Source organism: Numenius arquata, chromosome 3, assembly GCF_964106895.1.
Source record: "Numenius arquata chromosome 3, bNumArq3.hap1.1, whole genome shotgun sequence".
NCBI lineage: Eukaryota > Metazoa > Chordata > Aves > Charadriiformes > Scolopacidae > Numenius > Numenius arquata.
The window spans coordinates 72,009,587-72,031,512 of record NC_133578.1 but is presented as its reverse complement, the minus strand read 5'-3'; the positions used below and the strand labels follow the sequence as shown (position 1 = coordinate 72,031,512).

The 21,926-nt window shown below is 41.0% G+C and overlaps 1 protein-coding gene across 1 annotated transcript in view; it reads left to right on the top strand.

Moving 5' to 3' along the window:
• COL22A1 (collagen type XXII alpha 1 chain) overlaps nt 1-21,926 on the top strand; it is a 199,071-nt gene that overhangs the window by 113,160 nt on the left and 63,985 nt on the right. Inside the window, exons 19-22 of the mRNA XM_074145482.1 lie at nt 1,595-1,624; nt 2,520-2,573; nt 3,496-3,549; nt 13,044-13,097. Coding sequence (XP_074001583.1) covers nt 1,595-1,624; nt 2,520-2,573; nt 3,496-3,549; nt 13,044-13,097 — 192 coding nt within the window. The remainder of the gene's footprint in view (nt 1-1,594; nt 1,625-2,519; nt 2,574-3,495; nt 3,550-13,043; nt 13,098-21,926) is intronic.

Here is a 21,926-nt window from a genome sequence, read left to right as displayed (position 1 = left end):
GTGTCCCCTCCCAGCTTCTTGTGCACCTCCAGCCTCCTCACTGGCAGGGTGGTGTGAGGAGCAGAAAAGTCCTTGACTTAGTGTAAGCACTGCTCAGCAGCAACTAAAATATGAGTGTGTTATCAACATTATTCTCATCCTAAATCCAAAACACAGCACTATACCACCTACTAGGAAGAAAATTAACTTTATCCCAGCTGAAACCAGGACAAGGACTTGAAGAAGCAATGAAACCATTGCCTCAGGTGCATCAGAGAGGCACTGTGACAGGATGATGTGGTTTCCAGGACAGTTGTTGAGTTGATGCCTTTGGACAATAGAGTCTGTGAAAGTTATAAAAGAATTGAGTTGAATTACTGAGTGCCTTTGTTGTTGGCTGGATGTTAGGGTTGGGACGGGAGAAGGAAAAGGCAATTTCTGATGAGGGGGAATGCTCTTTCCTTGGCTTATATCTCAAAAAGTCTTGGTGGAATATGAGACAACTAGGACCTGATGTGCTGAAATCAGGAAATCAGTAATAAAAAAGAAAATAAGACAGGGGATTTTATCTTTCCTGTAGCACTAGATTTATATGCCTTTGTGTATCCCTCTGCCTTCGTCACTGCCTTCAGTGAACCCAGAGGCGTTAGCAGGGACATAAGGATGTCCAGAGGTTTGTAGTGTCTGTATGAAGAGGACATCTCCACGTGAATGGAGAAAGATTAACTGCAAAGTATGCAGAGGAGAGGTCTAGAACTGAGTTCTGCAGGGGCTGGTAACAAACCAGTTGGGCAATATCGCTTTTACTTTCAAAAAAAAAAAAAAAAGAATTAAAATTGGGAAACAACACTCTTGGACTATTGGTGGAAAACATTAAAGGGTCATTGATACCAGAAACGTTAACTGTCACGCTCTGCCAAAGGAGGACTGGGTGCTGAAGACAAGAATGAGAAGCTCTGGTAATTGTGAGAAAGGCAGCAAGCAATGTCCTTACTCAGAATGTGGTAGAAAGCAAAGCAGGAAGAAAGAGAGAGCTCTGGAAAAACCCTGTTTGGGTAATAGCCTTTTACAGTCCTGCTTAAATGTGAAATTAGTGACGTGACAATAATTGCCAAGATACTTCAAAAGATAGGTATAAAACCTGAAAATAAGCCTGAAGTTCCAGGAGGTGGGTGGAGAACAGGCCGAGAAGACTGACAGCTGTCAGTCACAGCCAAAGGAAGGTCTGAATCATGCATGTACCAAAAGTCAGCCTGCTATTTATATGATGCCTTTTCCGTTCAGCACAACTTTGTAATTCAAAATAAGACAAGAGCTGGGGAATTTACTAACTTATTTATAACAACGAGATAGTGAATAAAGTTCTCACTGTTCATACAGCTACACAAATCACTCCATAGGTAACTGAGTGAGCAAACCTTGTGTCAGTCTGAGCTGTTTAAATAGAAAATATCCCCCAGCCTGCAGCAGGGTTTGAGGAGCTGTAGCAGTTAGCACGCATCTTGAGGGAATGGTGAGGGGAGAAAATGACACTGTGGGGGACCATCACACCACCGGCACCTCCTGTGTTGGCTTTTCTCTTTTTCTCCTTTACGACTATGCATTTTTATTGCAGGTGCATACTGAAGGCCTAAAAGGAGAGCGGGTAAGTGAGACTCAATATCTATTCTTCTGTTGCAAAGATGCTTTTATGTAGTTCAATGGCCTGTTAGATTCAATTTTGCTTTAAAATTATGCTTCAAAATTAAGGTGGATAGAAGCATTGTCAGGCCATCAAGAAACAAGTTTTCCTATCTACAGTGAAGAAAATAAATAAGAAAGGAAAAAGGACAATGTCCTTTTCAGGTGGGGTGAATCTGACATAAATGAGAAATATAAATCAAAGAGAGTCAGCTGCACAATTGTTTAAGTCCAGGGACATGTTAATATAAAAGTTAAACTCAAATAGAGTTTCACACGGGGTTTGTCTCTGAACATGGGCACCTAAATAGGGAAAAGCCACCAGTTGCTTCAGTCTGTTAGTCCTACGTACGAATAAAATATATTTAATTTTTTATTTTCTCTTGGTAGGTGTGTAATTTGTGTTTTACTTTTATTTAATATAATGATATGCATCATATAAATGACACTTTAAAGCCCTTCACAGCTGTGCTGGCTTGGAGCAAATGCTTGCGGAAGCTATTTTTGCAAGAATTGCTTTTCTCCAGCACTGAACCCCAACCCACAGAGTTTTACTGGAATATCCAGGATAGCCCAGTGTTCTTCGGTAGAGTTACTACCTTTGAAAAGACAAAGAGCCAGTTATGGATAAATGCCCACTGCGTGTGGGTGGATCAGTCTGTGTACAGTCTAACGAGTGCTGATGATTCAAGTAGCTGAAGGATTAAAGAGAAAACCAGCTGGTCTCCGCACTGGTTCTTTGGGACCTACGAGGAAAGGGGTGGTATAGATCCTGCACAGATGGCCAACATGAGTAATGTGCCCATAAATTTTTCATACAGAGGCTTTAACACTTTTTTTAAAAAAAAACTTTTCTATAGGGAGAGCCTGGGCCACGAGGACCACAAGGTCAACCTGGACTTCCCGGACCTCCAGTAAGTTGTTTCTCTCACTGCTTGCAATTTCCAGAAACTGGAACTCAGGCTGCTGTGAGGCATACATGCAAAATTCTATATATTATTCAGGCCCTAAGATCTTAAACAGCGCCCCCAGCCTCCCGTTTTCTTCACTGCTGAGAGAAGGTCTCCTGCTGTGGGTGGCCACTCCGAACATATGAAGGTGGCACCCAGGACATGGGCAGTCATTGCACAGAGGCAGACTTTACCTTAAGGCTGTTGTCATGCAGAACCTGATGGGTTTTTTCTGTTTCTAATGTCCTGAAGAGCCATATGGGCATTCGGCTCATCTCAGAGAGGCACTCACTGGTAACGTGTCAGCTACCATGTAATGAAGGTCAGAGAATGGTTGCTGTAAAAGGGGTTGGCTTTATGCCACAAGGTCCTAGCTAAAATATTTTGTGGATGAAAAATAAGAGTTGGGTATGTGTGTTTTTGTTTCAGCACAATTTTTGCAGTAATTTAGGCATGACTTAAATATAGCTTATTCCAGTTATATTTTATAACCCAACTCTGCAGGATATCTCAGTTCAGGCTGTCACTGCTGCCTCATTTGCAAATAGTCTATATTTCCTTGCTTTTGAATTGTTTGTTGTGTTTCACTGTTGATTGGGTTTTGTAAAATTGATGGCATTGGGAAGATGTGTTACTTAGGTAAATCTGGTTTTAATTATGCAATTTAAATGTAGTTGTGTGCTCTGTGTTTAATCAGGGCATTGTCACTTTTCTCTATCCTGTTTTCTTATTCTGTTCTGCTCACAGGACAACATAATTATCAGGTAAGAGTTGTCTAGGTAGCCATGCAGTAACAGTAGCCCAAAACAGCTAGGAAATGGTTATATAGTTTAGTTCATTAATTTTTCTTACTCGGTTAATTTTATAAAACTTTTCACTTTTAAAGGGAGAGGCTGGCCCGGAAGGCAAGACTGGAGTCCCTGGTTTACCAGGTCAAAGGGTGAGTTGCTGTTTTTATTTAATGTAAGTCTCAAGGGGCTGGGGACGGCTTTGCTCAAAAAGGTTTGACCCACTGTACATATACTCTTCTACTTATTTAAGGGACCTGGAGGCCATCGTCCTTTCCTCTATTGTTTCTTTATGGTCCAGCAACTTTCAGTGCCTCTTGGAGTCCACAGGGGCCCTGTGGGACCCTGGGAAAGTTTCTTTCTTGTCATTTGCTCACCTGTCTTCGTGTCTGCTCCTTGCTGCCAAGAGGACTCTTGATATGACTCTGAGTGTGTAGAGCCACTAGTGATATAGAGAGGTTGAAAATTCATAGAAATATTATTGTCCTTTAATCCAAATAAATGCAAAGACACTTGCAATACTTATTACCTTCTGTTCTATTTGGTCTGTACTCAAACACAAGCTCCCACATAATGGGAGCTGGTGTACCATTGTCCACCAGGAGCTTAGGTAGTTTCCCCTTGCCTGTAATTCTTTGCACTTGAGTCAGCACCAGAACTGTTAGAGAGTGGATGGGAAAGACCTGCTTTTGAGCATGGGAGGGTTATGGGCAAAGGACTGTACAGGGAAGAAATAGATTCCTTGGTATGTGTTTTTCTACCGACTTTCCATTGAATTACATGATATTAAAATGAGTTGTAAGCTAGGCTTTTAGGAATCTTCTCCTTCAGAAGATGGGGCATGCAGTCTTGTGTTAACGCCACAGTGGAAAAGGACATTTACTTGCTTTCTTGTACTTTTCCAGTCTTCAGAAAATATCACCTTATCACTTCAGCAAATAACTGTGCTGTGCTTTACTTAGGAGCTGACAAGTTCTGAATTGTCCTGGTTTTAAAGCCTGCTGTGAAACATTGTTTCTTGAATAAGATTAATAGAGCATATTAGTTAGGGAAAGGACAGTGATCTGTCAGGATCTGCAACAGGACACGAAATGCTCCTGCTAATGATCATTTGATTAGAGATATAATTTGATCCATACTGTCTTTGGATGTTTCCCTAGACTCTGTTGTGTCTAGCTCGTTAGATTTCTTCTCCTAAGGGTCCTTATTAGTCACCAGACATCTTAGGTGGATAGATTTTTTTTTTTAATTAAAGACCATTATTCAATGACTGAATACCTGAGATGAATCAAATCCCAGGCTTGTGGGATGGACCTACATGGAAAACCTACATGTAGGAGAGAGAGCAGATTAGCAGATACTACTCATCCACCATTAGTACCGTTCTTAACAAAGCACAAATATAAATCCAGTCATTGATTGACCTTACATAAATTTGGCTGCAGAAAGCGTTTCTCTACACAGGTTGAGAAGTTAAACCTGGGTGTTGTTAGCTGACCTGTGCAGAACAGATAAAAATCACTAACCAGGTAGTTGGCTGGTCCCTCTGCTATTTTATAGGAGTGGGTTTTCAAGGTATGTTTTATATTTCCTGAAAATTTGACTCCTGAGGTACTTTATAACTATTCTGCACTTGCTGCAAAGGGGCTGATGTGAAATAGTAACTGTTTTGCAGTATGATTCAACCTCAGCTTTGCTTTATGGTCCTCAACTAAGATGTAAATGCTGTCAGCACATGTGCAGAGCTCTATTCTGACAGAAGGATGCAGATATGACCATTTTTTTTAGTTCTTAGAAACCTGCAGTGCTTTACTTAGTTGTAATGCAACTGGCACAAGCTACTAATGGACTAAAGATGTGCTTGGAACCATTTTATAGAGGAATTCATGTCTCATAACACAGTCCACTGGAAGTGAAGGATCCTGAGCTGTGCAAGGACAGAGGCAATGTTGGCTGATGTTATAAATACGATGCAGGAGCCACCTACACAGTGTGAAGATTTCATAGAAGATGACATATTGTGCCAAATACCCTAGTGACAGTTTGACTGGCAGGAATAGGGTCATACATTTGGGGAAGATTTCTAGGAATAGCATGATACTCTTTTAGCCTTAAGTTGCTGTTCCTGTTATTGCTGAAGAAATAAAAGAATACATGGGATAGTACAGTTGCCAATAAAGAAGACATATTCTTTATAGAGTCCCCATATGTGTTATAGTAAAGAGAGTGTCAGTTCAATTTCTTAATATGGCTACTGCAAGCTTAAGCTTTCATTTAAATGCATTTTTTATACTTGCATAAAAAGTTTTCCATCACCTCTCCTTAGACTGCACATTTCTTGGAGCAGCTGCAGAGTCTTCTGCTAATGTGTGGTACAAGTCTGTCTGAATAACCAAGTGGGGTGAAGGAGCCCTGTCATCGGGGCTTCTGGTGGCCCAAGGCTTTTTCTGGCCTTGGTATTACAGGTTGCTTAAGACCATGTTGCAGATTGCTTAAGGCCGTACTTAAGACCAAGAACCAACACTCAGTACCAGGGGCGGTTTTATTTATTATCTTTATCAATGATCTGGATGAGGGGATCAAGTGCACCCTCAGTAAGTTTGCAGATGACACCAAGTTGGGTGAGAGTGTTGATTCGCTTGAGGGTAGAAAGGCTAATGGTTCTATGATTCTATTCTGTGTCTCTGTTGCCTTTTGAGGGCTTGCCATCAAAGCAGCCCTGTTATCTGCAAGCATTGAGAACTTTAGATGTAGCCCAGCAGGTCACTTCCAAGCAGTTCAGAGCACCACAGTATTAAACTCAGACAAGCTTTCCAGAAATTGGGGACAAGAGAGCAGCATATTCACAGCTGTTCTCAAAAGCATAAAGGTTGCTGGTGAGTTACAGAAAGTGTGCCCAAAGGCTGGGTGGGATATGGTGCTGTACAGGAGGATGGAGTCTGAGGGAGCTGGGGACAGACTGAAAAAGACATTACAGGACCCTACTTGGCCTTAGAAAAAGAAAGGCTCCTGAGATGACTGAAGAATGTGAGAGAGCATCTTCCTTATGTTTTATTTAAAAAAGGAAACCAAACATGTTTGGGGACAGAGAGTGAAGAGGGTGTTATTCTCTAAAAAGAGATGACGGTATTACAGAGATCTGATTGCCAAATTTATCATAAGCTAAGCCTGCTGTATATGAACCTCTCCCTCCTGCAGTCCATTCCCAGGACCTCCAGCATGGAGCGCGTGTTTTCCATGTAATTATAATAACAACACTCACAGACATAATTCTTTAATGTGGAAAGCTAATTGGAGGGCTGCTTACATTTTGGAGTGTGGCCCCTTAGTGGAAACACACTAAGAGGAGCATAAGGTGGGAAGCCAGATCATCTTTCGGGCATTTAAAAGCTCTTCTCTGTTAGTCTGCATTAGTTGCAGATCTTGAAGTGTTTTGTGGACACAGAAAAAATGCGTATGGTCTCCTTGGTACATCTGCTGAACTGCTAATCTGACAATTCACATCCATCCTTTGATCCTGTCTGGGGGCAGGAGACAACAATTCCAACCTGAACCAGGCAACTGGCTTATGTTCATTTTATTAGCCAGCTGCTTCCAAGTGCCTGGCACCTCACGTCTGTATTTTGACAACGATACTCTCATCTCAAGAGCACACAGTGGGAATAAAGAAGCTTTGCTGTTCTCATCTGCCCCATAAGACCTTGAGTGATAGACAATACTGTCTCTCTGATTTTACTAAAACTGCCTGAAAAAGAGGTAGAACACTGAGAGTCTAGTTTCATTTTAGGGTGGTTTTGTGGGTTTTTTTCCTCTCTTCCTGTCCTCTTCTTTCTTCTGTGAAATTGAAGAGAACTGAATTGCTTTGATTCTGCTCTCAGTTTTTTGACACTTGATCTAATGAAATATTTGTTGGAAATAAACCCAACTTTTTTTTGCGTGATAGACACAAAAGGTGCAGATGTATGACTTGCTCCTGTGTACCATGCAGATCATCGGGTAATCCAGCCTAAACACAGCGTTATTCTGAAATGTGCTCCAAATATCTTGGATTCCAAGAATTTGTCTCATTGAAATGATGCAAGTTCATTCAAGTGATTGAAATTCCAGAAGGAAACCAAAAGAAAACATCTATTTATTCTACAGCAGTACTTTCCATGTCGACATGATGTAGCAGCTACTTAGACCCATTTTGAGTTTGATGTGCTGTACTGCAGACTAGTTTTCTAAATTTGCACTGTCAAAGTTTTCCCATGCTCAAAGAACAATCAGTGCAAAACAAAAAAAAAAAAATACAGGAGTCTCACAGGATAGCAAGAACAGTCTTATGGGGGAAAAATTAATGGAAAATATCTTTTTAAAATAGTAACCTTTAATGAATGTCCTTCTCCATGATTAAGACTCCAATGTACATGAGTCAGGCAGAAAAGTAATAATAAGTAATAATTCCCTTTTTTTCTAGTTATTTCATGCACAGAATAATTCATGTGAAGCACAGGATGAGAGTGAGTTGACTGTAGAAACAGAGATAACTTAGAAAAATTTTACTGCAAGACCCTTTTTTTGTAAGCTAATTACAAAGTTCAGTATTGTGGTCTGTCAGGTTTGAGGCAAGAGGAACGAGCAGCAGCTCCAGGAGTGAGTTACAAAGGGGTGTCTTCTGCATCTTTAATTCAGCTGTCATGTTTCAGCAGGTTTTTGTGTTTGTCTGTCCACACTCCCTGGATGTTTATTCCCGAAATCAGAGCAGCACAAAAAGCTTAACAGACTGACCTTGACTCCTTACAACTAGATTACAAGGGTATGAGTCTCAGAAAATACTAGATATTTGTTTTACAATAGAGCCTAAAGAATCCTGCTAAAACTGGGGGCTACTGGGATCAGGGCACTTCCTCCACCCAGAAAAGGTGTGTTAAGAGCACTTGCCAATACATGAAAGGTTTATCCCTGTTATCTGTCACAGGGGAGACAAATTTATCAGATCTCTGGAGGGTTGCTAAGCTCTTCTTTGTGCATTTGATGGCAGGACAGAAATGCATGTATTTGACATTCCCCTTCTTGACCCATCTCTCTCCTAAGTGGGTTGTTGCATATGACGTTCCTGTTCTGGCCAGTCATTACTTGATGAGCAGTCAACACTGTTTCAACTCCTATTTCTCTGTGTATGAGCTCTCCTTGATTTGAACCACCTTAGACTTGCGGGGTCCAAGGTAAGGAAATAGTTGACTGGTATCACCAGGGAGAGATAGGTAAATGTTCCAGGGGAGAGAGGAGAATAAGTTTGTCTAGCAAATTAGGCAGAATTTTTGGAAAGAGCCAGTCCCAGGGTGCAGTCTCCCTCAATGTCCAGAATTCTTTTTAGCCCTTTTTTCCTTTTTTCACAACAGCCCAGATAATCGCTGCTAAGGTGGCCAACCCTGATGATATTTGCATCCTAAAGCTAGGGAGAAGCTCTCACTTCATAATTTATTTCATTATTATTATTATTTCATATTATTTCATAATCTAATATGTACGGAGACTGTAAAAGGCTGTTGCCTTCAGGGAGCTCAAACATTGATGAATACTGCTGGATTTCTTCTGACTTATCTAGTAATGTAGGGATAGAAGGACAGGGCTGAAAGGGGTAATCCTTGCATCCCATCTATCTTACAGAGGAAATAACTGACATTTATCCTAGCAGTCATATTCCTTCACAGTTAAGGATGCTTCCTATGTACTTGCCACCAAATCCACCTCTGTTCCTGGGGGCAAACCTTAGAGAAAAACATGCTATGAAAATATATGGCCATTTTGGCTATTGGACAGCAAGATGAGAAACAGTGTTGGGCTATGAAACCTTTCAAAATTTCCCCTCTAGCCGAGTGGAGCCAACATTTTCCCTTCGTTTCCTGTCTTCTGTGTAGTAGAAATCTTTTCCAATGGTTATGTTCATATGTATTTGTGGGTGTTTGAAATGTTCATGTGACACTGCCTGCCCTGGCAAAGTTCAACCATGCAGATACTGAAATGTAAGAAAATTAACAAAAGGAAGGAAAAAGGGTTTGATGGCGTAGATTAAATCCAGAGCGAAACTGTAATTGTCAGTGAGGTAAATATATCCATTTCCAGTAAAACACACAATTTTAACTGTGCTGTTGTTCAAATTCCTGATGAAGGCAAATAACATGTATTTCTTATAGTCAAAGGATATACATTCTTACACACTTAGCTCATTCTTACTATAGCAGAGCATAATTGTTGGTTTCTCTGTCATATTATTAGGCGATGTGACATTTTGCTGAGCTTTGCTCTCATAGGTATAATTTCTCCTAGCAAGTATTTCTGTACTTTACAGATGGGATATAATGTTATAGAGCAAATCTGCTGTAGTTTGATTTTGGCTAACATCTGAGTGGCTGTTGCAGAGGCTCACAAAGTCAAATTTAGACAGGTGATAAACTCAGACTTTATTCTAACCAAAAATTGTTTAGCAAAGAACCAACCGGAAACGAGGTATATCAAAATCATTTAACACTCCAACAACATTAGTGAACTACAGGTTCAGAATGTATGAGGAATTAATACTGCATGACCAACTCAAGAATTCTTAAGCTTTAGAAATGATGGTTAAGAAATGTACACACTCACTCACCTATTAGTTGAGGACTCTTAATTTATGCAGGAGATGAACCATGGGTGGTATCCCAGACCACGGGTAGAGTCCTCAACTGCAGACCCTCTGCTTCCAAGGAGGACAACTCAAATTTTTCCCTCTAACAGGGGCTCCATTTATACCCAAATAGAATCTGATCTGTAGTCATACCAGCTTTTATTGGCTGAGAATCCCAACTTCCTCATATTCCAACCAAAATGTGTAAGTGCTGACCACCACTGTGTGCATGGGACAAGAGCTGTGGTGGGAAATTTTTGTCAGCTTTTGTTGGGTCTTTGATAGGTCTTTGCCAGGTCTTTGTCAGGGCGGGTGTATCTGCCACAGTGGACAAAATGTCCCCTTCATAATGGGAAATTACACTCTCAGCCTCTCTGTCAGTATAATTATATGCTGCTTTAGGGTATTTCTGAGTGTTTTGAAAAGCACTGATGTTTCTCAGCATTACACCGAAGGAAAAGATAGAAAAGATTCCTTCATATCTCTCATTGCTGCCGCAGATTAGCATGCTCAGCCATCAGAATGGAAACAGAACAATTGGTGCATACTTGTCGCCAGAGGCAAAATATGTCCTTCCTCTGCCTTCTTGGCTCTTGAGATGGGCTTGGGCAGAAGGTGGTGCTGCCATAACTTTCCTTAGGTTTCCCAAGTAGTATTTTACAGATGGAACCAAGTTTCCAAAAAGCAGCAATTCAGCAAACTGTAAACGGGTAATGCCCTTAAGCTAAAAAAAAAAACATGCCCTTGCGGAATTCCAAAATAAGGTCTACGTGTACTACTGGCATCTCTTTATTTGCAATGACACAAGGCAGATTGGGATTTTGTTGGCCTGAACACTATTGTATGTATCACCCATTGTGGTTTTGTATAGAGTATGCAACAGGGTATGTTCATGCTCTATAACTTGATGTCGTGGGCGTAGCCACACTTGCGGTATCTGATTTAGGGTGACTATTTAGGGAGCTAATTCTGTTGTGCTCCTTCAAAGGGTTATCAAAAGCGTTTACATCAGGTTCCTGCCTCTAATGTAGTCTCTGAATTAGAGTCTAAGGAGATACACAAACATCACAAGGAGAGGTACAAGATGAGTGATAATTATGGCCAGAGACCAATGAGGTTGGTGGGACACGAAGAAAGCAGTTATACTCTGTTGTATGCTGGCCTCAGTGTTGTAGCTGTGGAACCATCCACCTTAATGCGTGGCTCCCACAGTGGGAGGATGCTGGAGGTGGCATGTAGTCATACTCATCTCCCATGTCTGGCCCCACATAACACCCCAAAAATGCTCTAATCATAAGCTTATTTATTTATTTATTTAAATGAGTATTTTAACAGTGTCCTTTCCATGGTCACCTTGGCAGTTGGCAAGATGAACATCTTTAACCAGAATACGTATGTTGAATCATGTGCTGACATGAGTCCTTCAGGTTAAAAATGGGCTGTTTTGGGCTTTGACAAACAAGGAAGTGATGGATTTTGAAAAAATAGATGGAGCGTTCGTGAACAGTGCATGTACTTGAGTATATAATGCAGGTTTCTAATTGGCATTATGGAAATGGAAAAAAAAAAAAAGTAATTTCCTGGAAATTACTACAAACTTCTGATATCCAAGGACCTCATAATCACTCCTTTAATTTTATTCTTAAGTTCTTCTGTACATGACAGCTGCTTTTTTTTTGTTATGAGAAAAGTAAGGAAAATATCATTCTGACACACCAGTTAATGAAATTCAGTCAAAACCAAGGAAATTACAATGAAAACTTGGTTTGCTTGTGATGTTTTTAGTTTTTTCACTCATGTAACTCAGCAGGAATGATACAAATTGTTTCTGGAAATATTTCAATAAAAAAAAATAAAGGGAAAATTATATAGCTGACTCTTATTTCTGTATGACCAATCCCACCACCAGCGACATGAAACTTGCTTACTTTATTATAATATCCTTCTAAAAAGAAAATAAGTTTGGCTGAGGAGTAGAAATGAGGAGGGGGAAAAAACAACTCTTCTCTGTCTGTCAGATATTTACATGGACTCCTCTTGTACCCTGCTAGTATATTACTAATAACCTCAGAGGTATTAATGATTCATTGTCTATTAAATACCAGGGAAGGATAGATTTTTTTTACAAGAAAGCTGAGTCACAAAATATGTGACTTGCCCAAAGTAACACAGCAAGTCATCTGTTGAGTTCAGAAACAAATCCAAGCTCTGCCTTAACACCATGGCTTCAGGCATCCCATCCTTGCTACATCTTTTCTTCCTCTTTTTTTCTTATGTAGGACTTTTTCCGTGTGAACTATTTGAGGTCAAACCCAAGGGGGACACAGGTGCCACAGCATCTCTCAAGGGTATACTCCGGGTTTACTCCTGGTTTATCCTTCCCTTGCATGGGCAAAGCTCTCTGCTTCTCTGGAGGAATCTTTTTTTTGCTTGTGGAGGAGTCAGTGAGCTCTGTCCCTTGGTGGAAATGCCTCATGGATTCCTGTTTTCTGGCTTAGAGATAGTAAATCTTTTATATTCATCCACATACCAGAGCTCTTAATTATTTTCTTTCTTAATGCATAAGACGGTGCAAGGAACACAAGGGGCGTTGTTTGGATTTGATGTTGAGGGGTGAAGGGCTAGACTGTAGCAAGGAAAGTGCCTCTCAGCTTGTGTCTACAGATGATACATCCCTTGGCTGCATCTCAGCACTGTGACTTCTCTGACCCTCTGTGGGGAGCACCCAGGTGGGACTGCAGAGTGTAGGAGATACCAAGACCTGCATGAGACCAGCCCTCCTCTACGGGGGCTCTTATCGCAACCTGGAGAGTTACAGATGTGACAACGACAACTGGAGTTTCACGTCCAAATGGAGTCTGCTGCTTTTGTTTCTAGCTTTTGTGTTTTGTGTACCCACATTATGGTGATTTAATGGTTTGGGGGTGAAAGGCTTTGGAAAGTCAATAGCAGTCTTTGCCCTGGTGTCTAATATTCGCTCCTCTGTTGAACTCACAGGGTAAAAAGGGAGAACCAGGATTCCCAGGAATCAATGGTCTGATTGGCCCTCAGGTAAGTGATGATTTCTTCCTTTTCATATAATATGTGGAAAAACATATTTTGTGGCAACAAGTGAGTTGGAGCCGCAATGCAGCATGCCATGACCTTGTTATCTTCTCACCTGCACTGTCTTTGAAGCTGGTGTTTCTCCTTTAAGAGCCAAACTAATTTATCCTGTTGTGATTGAAAGAAGCCCGTCTGTCTGGCAGCAATTACTTTTACCTTCCAGAGTTTTTCAGCATCTTTTGAATGGGGACATAAGGAGGTGTTTTGTATTTGATTTCCCCATTGCTGGTACGTAGACCAGTATCATTCCGGAGGGAAAGCAATGATTTGTGTTTGGTAATATTTAGGCCAGTGTCTCAGCTAATTGTTGGCTGTGTGAATTGGCAATTGCAGATATACCTCCTGTGCTGCAGTCTTGAGGGAAGAAACAGTTTAAAAGGTATTTGCTATTCAGAAAGCACACTTCTTTGAGCACAAGGCTGTTTTTGTGGCTTTGATATTCATATTTTTACTTGTTATAGAGGGGTAGTTGTTGGCTTATTGAGGAAGGTAGAGGCAGGGGCTTAAAACTAAATGTTTATTCTCCCTGTGAGGAAGGATGTTGTAAGTTAATGACCCCTTAGTTGCTTTTTTTTTTTTTAAAGCTTTTGGCAAGTTAGTGCTCTAAATTGCACCATCTGTAACATCATAAGGGCAAAATAGTGCTGTGCATCTTAAGAACCATCAGAGAAGATTTGGTTCCACCTTGGATCAACCCGTTCTGCTCTGTATTATAACACCACTGACACTTGCCTCTGGCTTGCTTTCTTGCTAACTTGGCAGCCAAATTCAGCTGACCAGAGTCACTTTGTAGGGTCACCCCTGCAATAAGAAAAACTTCTGCGGAAATGTCCTCAAGCAGGAAAGATGCAACCTCACTTCAAGCTGACCATTCAGGGTAAAGCTGAGCATTTCATTCATTCCCTTTTCAATAATAGATCAGTGAACTGGGTCTTTGGCTTTCGTATTTTTTTCAATAACTGGTTACGTTTTGGGCAGGAATGAAGAACCTCCATTGCTACCACTGTTGCTGATGTATTGCAATAGCCAGCACGCTGCTAGACAGCAGATGCTGACTTTTCACGTGTTTCCTCTGGCAAACTATGCCCCTGTAACCACAAAACATGATCTAGAGATGGTTTCTGTGGCAGACGTTTTGCAATGAGCTGTTCACATGTGTGCGGAGGCTGTGGGAGAGATGATCCAGGGCCTTGCGACACCAAGCAGGTGAGAGCCCTTGTGTCCGTCTGGGAACCTTGCCCTGCGAAACACCACTTGATACTGGTTAACATATTTTAAAGACTTCTTCCTTTGGTAGAGTATCTGGTTTGCAAGTATTTCATCTGCAGCTTTCAAGAGGAATGAAAACAGTATTTCTAATGGATTTAAAATATTTTGTTGGTTTTGTTGTTGGTTTTTTTTTTTGTTGTTGTTTTTGTTGTGGGTTTTTTTTTCCATTGGATAACATTAAAAGGTCCTCCCAAGCTTTCTGAACCACTGGGAGGGGATTTTCCTTGTTTTTTGGGGGAAGATTTTTTTCCATGCGTTATTTCTGAGATATCTGATATTATCCATCCAAACAGTGTCACACTCGCACAGCTCAAGTTCCCTGTAACTTTTTAAAAAAAAAATATATGCATGTGTTAGCGATTTTATAAATCTGAGAAACTTGCTGACATGGCATTAAATAATTTTCCTTTCCGCACAGGCTAAGTAAAGTTAGCAAATTTTATGTTAATTAAAACTGCATATAATGCTAGCCCCATCGAGGGATACTTAAATTGACTGTTCCTCCAACCTAACTGTAAGAATGGAAAAATATTGTTCCTATTCCAGCAGTGGCACTCTGTTCTGGGCATATTATTGCAGATTTCCATATTTCTGTTTGGAGAAAGTGCTTACATTCAGTTTGTGACAAAACTACTTTTCAGCTTAACAGCACTTTTTGTGACATTAGATTTTTTAAGCACTTTATCAGCATTTTTTTTCTTCATGAGACTATGCCCCAAAAATACTCAAGAAGAAGACCAGTTTCCTTTACTGTAGTTACAAGGATACTCTTCCAAGTCATATATGGAAGTCTTTGTCACCTGTGTCTGTGCTATCTCCATGGCATTAAGGGCCAACTGATTTGAATTGGCCATGTCCTAGAATAGGACACTAAAACAACCTCCCTTTCCTTTGTTATTTTGAATTTAAATATACTTTTGTATATTTAATATATATATACTATAATATACTATATAGGAGTAGATGTAGGAGCTGTAGAAGACGCATTGTTGCTGAAAGACATAGAAAAGATGATCTGATATTCTTGCTGGGCTTTGTCAAGAAAAATAGTTGCTGTCATCCTCAGTCCAACTGAGAAGCCACAGAAGGATCAGGCAGCTGTGCTAGGGAACCCACCTGAAGGCTACTCAAGAGCAGAGTCAGCAGATCCAGAGAAGAACCGCAGTTGAGATGGTGTCAGTCCAACTCTCAAGGACCATTGATGAGGTCTGGTCACATCTGAGAGTTAATTTAAGTGTCAAATCCTGAAGCAACAGCTAGGCGGCAACTTCTCAGCTAGCCTGGGGATGTCTTGTGACAATAAGATAGCCCTAGTTTTGCCTCTCTCCTTGCAGACACCAACATGAATTAAATTTTAATCCCAAAAGATTTTTAAAGTGTTTTTTTTTTTTTTTTTTCTAAATCAGCTGTTGTGGTGAACCAGTTGCTTATTTGCTCCATGTTGTCCAGTCAGCACCCCCAAAAATGAGTATTTATTTTCCAGTGACCTTTAGAAATGGTGCATCTTGCAACATCATTAAGCCATGGAGTAGACACTCTGTGTCTTATTTCTCCTCTGGATATGAATGATTTTCCTGCAGCAAGGACACAGACATCTGAACTCATAATGTGTTTATGTTCTTATTTATTTGTACTATTTCATTTTCCAGGAACCTTAATCATGGGCCAAACTTCTATTACAGTAGGCTGTTCAAATGCAGACTGAAAAATGAGCATTTCTGTAAAGCGCTTTCAGTTGAAATAGATGGATGGGTATCAAGCATGGGAATCAACAAGGCTGTGCATTTCTTCATGGTCGCCCAAGATCTCAGTGTAGCTTATCTATCCCATCATCTGTTGAGAGGAAGAGCTCAGAGAAGGGGCTGAAGGGAGTTGATGAGGTACCTTTGCAAATGCTTTTCTAGGCAGGAGGGGTATCCTCAGGAGAAAGGAGATTTGCAGTTAGGCAGTGTTTGCTAAGAGAGCTGTGAAGGCTGAGTTCCCAGGTTCAGCACAGGGGAGCTGATGGCCCAAGTGCTAACCCAGGGCTCAGACACTCTGAGGTGTATCACTGAGTTACCAGGGCTGGGCTTCAGCACCAAATGCAAGCACTTAGGTTGCTGTGTATGTCTACAGGAATAGAATAGAATAGAATAGAATAGAATAGAATAGAATAGAATAGAATAGAATAGAATATGTTGGAATGGACCTTTCAGATCATTGAGTCCAACCATCAGCCTAACACTGACCAATAGGTGCTGTCATAATACCTCCAGGGATGGCAGTTGCCCCACTGTCCTGGGCAGCCTGTTCCAATGCTTGATAACTCTTTTGATGAAGAATTTTTTCCTAATATCCAATCTAAACCTCCCCTGGTGCATTTTGAGGCTATTTCCTCTTGTCCTATCACTTGGGAGAAGAGACTGACCCTCACCTTCCTCCAACCTTCTTTCAGGTAGTTGTAGAGAGAGGTAAAGTCTCTCCTTAGCCTCCTTTTCCCAGGCTAAACAACCCCAGTTGCCTCAGCTGCTCCTCATAAGATGTGTTCTCTCACACTTGTTGGATTAAGGATGGGGATGCAGGTGTCTGAGCTCCTGTTGATGAAGATCCAGTTAATATCACCAGTGGAGCCTGAAGCTCTCCTAAAGCAGGTACCTGCAAATGGTCTGCTGAGCCGCTCTCTAGATTCCCTGAGCTGAGCAAGTAAAACTCTGTATTTTTTAAACACAAATGCCATACCTCACCAGAGACACTTGCAATGTCTCTGGGCTGTCATTGAGGTTTGCCTTCTGGTAGATAACCTGCTGGTATAACTAAGACCTGCGACTGGTACAAGCTGTACCTATTATGGTCGTGGCTGGCAGTGATTGAATTAGTATAGACTTGTCCGTAGGGTGTGAGCTCAAGCCCAGCTTTTCTTAAGCAATTCAGGAAATAAATTACATCCTCTGAAATGCACAGTGTCCTTAATATCCTTTTTATAATGCAAGTTAATACTGTGAAATGTAAGAAAAGGATACAGGCCCCAGCTGCAAAGCTCAGATTGAATTCGAACTATGCCAGCGCTGCTCGAAATTGGAAGATATTGCTCAGAGCTATCTTTAATAAGATCTATACCTTTAACAAAACTAAGGGAAAAAAAAGTCTTCACCAGTGCAGATCACTAGTAGTACTGAAATGAAAGACCATAAGGGAAGTTTTTTGTTGTTTTTCTCATTTGCTGTACTGACTCCGTAAACCAACTCAAAGCAAACACATAGGGAAATAAATCTTCCTCTGTAGACAAAAGAGATCATGTCCATATCTTACACTAAGTGATGAAATTAAACAAATATTGCCTTTCACTGGAAGCAAGAAATTCTACTGTAGAGACTGTTATGTACAAAGTCAACTTTATTCAGTACTTTTACAGAGCTGCAAAGACAGTTCAGAGAATGTTTTTGAAAAACCTTTATTTTTAAAAATAATGTTGGTACTCCAGTTACAATGCCACCCGGTGAAATAACTGGAGACCTCATCCATTTATGAATTATGAAACTATCACTGAAGCTGACTATAGAGCATGCGTCATAGATAAACGTTCAGGTCTGTTGGCTCTTTAGGCTTTTGATTTTCAGTGTCATCAGCAACAGCCTTTTTCTAGATCCTCTTTGTCTTGGTTTGTAAGGCACGAGAGCAATATGTTCCTCTGATGTAGTGTTACTGAAAATAATTCACAATAGTTGTGCTGGTGGATACTGTAGTGCCTGGGGTGAGAAATGAAGAGTACATTTGAGGAAACCACCAGAAACCACTCAGATGCAGCAGAGGAGAAACGGAAAGTTGGAGCAGCAAGGGACATAGTAAGACACATGGTCTGCTCCACAAAATTAGCTGCAACAGCCTCATGTCTGATGGGAGAGAAGTGGAAATACAGGGGAGACAGTGCAAAGCCAGCAGGAAGGGTCTCTGGGGGACTTCTTGAGATGTGAAATTGCAGGGAGTAATTGGTTTTGAAAGTAGAGACGAGCATAGACACTGGCGTGGAAAGGGCTGTCAGCACCATGGTCATGCATTTCACTGTCGTGGCAGCAGACAGGACGCTCCTGTGTGTACCGGAGGCTCTTCTCATTCATAAAGCTGGCACGCTGCTAAAAAGTCCCAGACGACAGGCTGTTTTGACATGGGTTAAGAGCTTATCTAAACCTTTCTCAGAGTCCAGTCATCAGCATGGAAAATACGCCTATGCAACCTTTGCCTCCAGAGACAGATATCTGGAAAAGCCATCAGACTTCAGTTTCCATCTTGGAATGGCATTTGTTCACCTCCTTCTAAAACATAGCCATCCCTTCTTTCATGGAAAAGAAATTTGGGCCAAGCACAGACAAAGGGTTTTCTTCCTTTTCAGAGCTTCCTTAGGGAGTGCAAAAGCTAAATCTTAATATCTCTGCCTTTCCCAGCCTGTCTTTCAGCAAGGTACGGTGTGTAAGAGGAGAGCATCCTTCAGTGGATGCGGGGGGACAGGCACAGCTGTTCCTCCAATATGGAGAGTGTCAGATTTCTTTCCTGAGAGCTGTCCCTGCATTTCATTGTTTAAGGAATAAGCTGGATGAAACACAAGTCTGAAAAATCCCTTTTCCCTCAATGTTTTTAAAGATATCCCACCCCACGACACACACCCCCCTCTACATATTATTTGGAATTTGAATTAATGAACATTTGAAATCTCTTTTTCTCTTCCTTCTTCAAAACAACAGTTTGAAAATGCTTTTGTTTAAACGTTTTGATAAAAGATCCATGTTTTGCATTTTTTCCCAAACTGAGTTTGTGTGGTCCTGTTGTAGAATAAAGTTTTCATATATCTGGTTTTGCTGTTTCAGCGTGTAGGAAGCACACTTCAAAGTCTTTACCAGCCAGAAAGGAACATTGTGTGATTATTTTCTTCTAGATCAGAATTTTAAAGGGACAACACTGGGGACTGGACTTTGGACAGGGACTCTCATCTGTATAATTCATCAAACAATGAAAAAGGCGATCAGTAAAATCAGGTACTTTAATATAGATTCAGTTACAAAAGGGAGGCAAAGAAAACATATGGCATGAGATTTTGGGGTTAAGAATTACAAGCTGCCCTGCTGCTGCTCTTTTATAGGGTTTTTTAATCACGAATAAATACTGTCAGTTTGGTCCTTTCTAAATACTTAGAAAGAATAGTCCTTGCTCTGAAGTATACTCAGAAGTCAGGAGAAGGGCTATAAAAACAGAAATTTATGTACAATTGAAACTCTGGACAGTAGCAAAAGGGAGGGCTCTATAGAGGACGTCTGATGTATTTCTGCAACTTTCATGTGATCATGCAATTTTATTTCCCTGTGTCCCAATCACTTGCTGTAGCCCAGGCTGCAGAAAAGAGGAAATCCAGGAGGACTGTAGATGTCCTGGTGTATGCAGTCAGCTGGAGCAGGCTGTCAGCATCCTGTGCATCTCCCAGGGACACTGGTGGTCGCAAAACTACTCTTTCTACATCCATCTCAGAGAGGCTTTTATCAGAAGAGCTTTCCATTAGTGGGTGTAACGTTGGTTGGTGCAATATGTGGTGAAGCTACCTGAGTAAACCAGTCTTGGGCATGATGTCCCAGATGACTGCTCTCATGGAGAGCAATGAAATGGAATTATTAGTGGCAATTTATGGTAAGGATCAGTGTGCTTCCATTTCAACATTTACGGTTGCATAAGGTTATGCAGAATAACCAGGTCCAGAATATAGAAAATTTAAGAGAATAAATAGAAATAGTCCTGGATAGTGAGAATATTGAGAGTTACTAGGAGAAATAGTTGGGATGAGGAGGGTGTAGCACCTCAGGTTTCAGGAATTAACCTGGCTGCTGACAGACGCTTGAGTGAGACTTTGCTTTTAGGTCAGATTGACCCCTGTCTGTACTGTGTGGGGTAACTTGCATCACACTTGGGGATGCTTGGGCTTAGGCTGGGTCTGGGCTGGGGTTTTTCACCTCTGATAGAAGCTCTCTGTTGTAGGGTCATGGAGAAAATATGTGTTTTCCAGTGGGAAGTGGTTCAGTTATTGGCAGAGAGAAAAAAATTAGGTTATTAGGGAGGAGCCAATGGAGTTAGCAAGGAAAGTCTGCAAAGGTCAATTTTGCGCTTTCTTTCCTGTACTTAAGCATAGTCCACTCTGACTCTGAATCAGTTTGTTGTTGTTTTTCTAAAAGTACCTTTGCTTTCTCTCCCAGTACTGCATCCGCTCTTCATGGAAGCCCCTTCTTGGAACCCATATCTTCTGCAGGGTCTCTCAGCAATACCATTCTTGTAGAGTTGGAGTAGGGCCAAGAAGAACCTCCAGGTCCCTGGCATCTGAGTTGTTTTCTCTTGCGTTGGGCTCATTTGGACTGTCAATTATTTTCTTTGAACGGCAAAGCCTTTTTTTAAGTGGTAGATGGTCTTGATCAGGTGTCTCCTGATGGAATTAGCACTCCTTAACTGCAGGACCCTTCTGCAATAGCAGCTGAACCAACGTCCCCAGAAGCTGACGCAGGGCTCCCCAGTAATTATGTCAGCAACATCGGTGAATCCCAAGGCACATCTTTCCGGGGATTTTTTAGTTGTGCTCGCATCTGAGGCATTCTGCAAATGCTAATGTTGGTGGGATGGCTTCACGTCTATTCTGAGTTGCAATGAAAGCTGAGTGCAGGAGGCAAGTGCATCTGCAGATCCCTTTTTTGGTCACCTTACCCCATCTATTGGTGAGAGGCTGTCTTATCTTCTGGCTGAATTTTACAAGTGTAGTCTAAAAAGACTGTTCATCTGCTGCCTTCGCTGTCAAACCATGCCACAAATAACTCCTTGTCCTCAGTTGTTTTTTTTACACTGTTTTCTTCTCTTCAGCTACAAAAAAATGTGAAATGCTATTATTGATCCATGACTCATGATACCTTAATCAGAAAAGCTGTGCTTTGTGATATTGAATGGTGACAGGGAAAATGCTGACTGGACGTTTTATATCTTGTATCAGTTATTTAGATTCAGTTCTTTACATAGGATTTGCTGCTTTTTAAGAACAAATACACCAGAATTCCTGCTACGCTGAGAACTGAAAATGAATGAAATCATCATGTTAGAAAGACAGAAAGAGACAGACAGGGTAAAATTTCAACTCAGCCATATATCCATCTTTCATATCCATCCTAATGTTGTTTGCTTAGGTCCTGATCCAAAAAGTGCACAAACACTTCATGCTTCATTCCGAGCACAGAGTAAAACCCATCTTGTCTACAGCGGAAGCTGGAAGTAGCAAACACCTCTGCATCTCAGGCAACCTGTTAAGATCTGTCAAGTATGGAAACAAATTTCTCAGCTTGGAAGCCAAATTTTACCATTTTCTCAATACACAAAAATAAATCCTTCTGGAAATCGGATGGCTATGGAGAGAATATTTTCCCTAAGAGAAACAGCTGTTGCAGGGAGATGAGTAAGAAAGACTGTTAGGACATTTCTAACTGAACATGTATATTGAAGTATTAATTTGTGTAC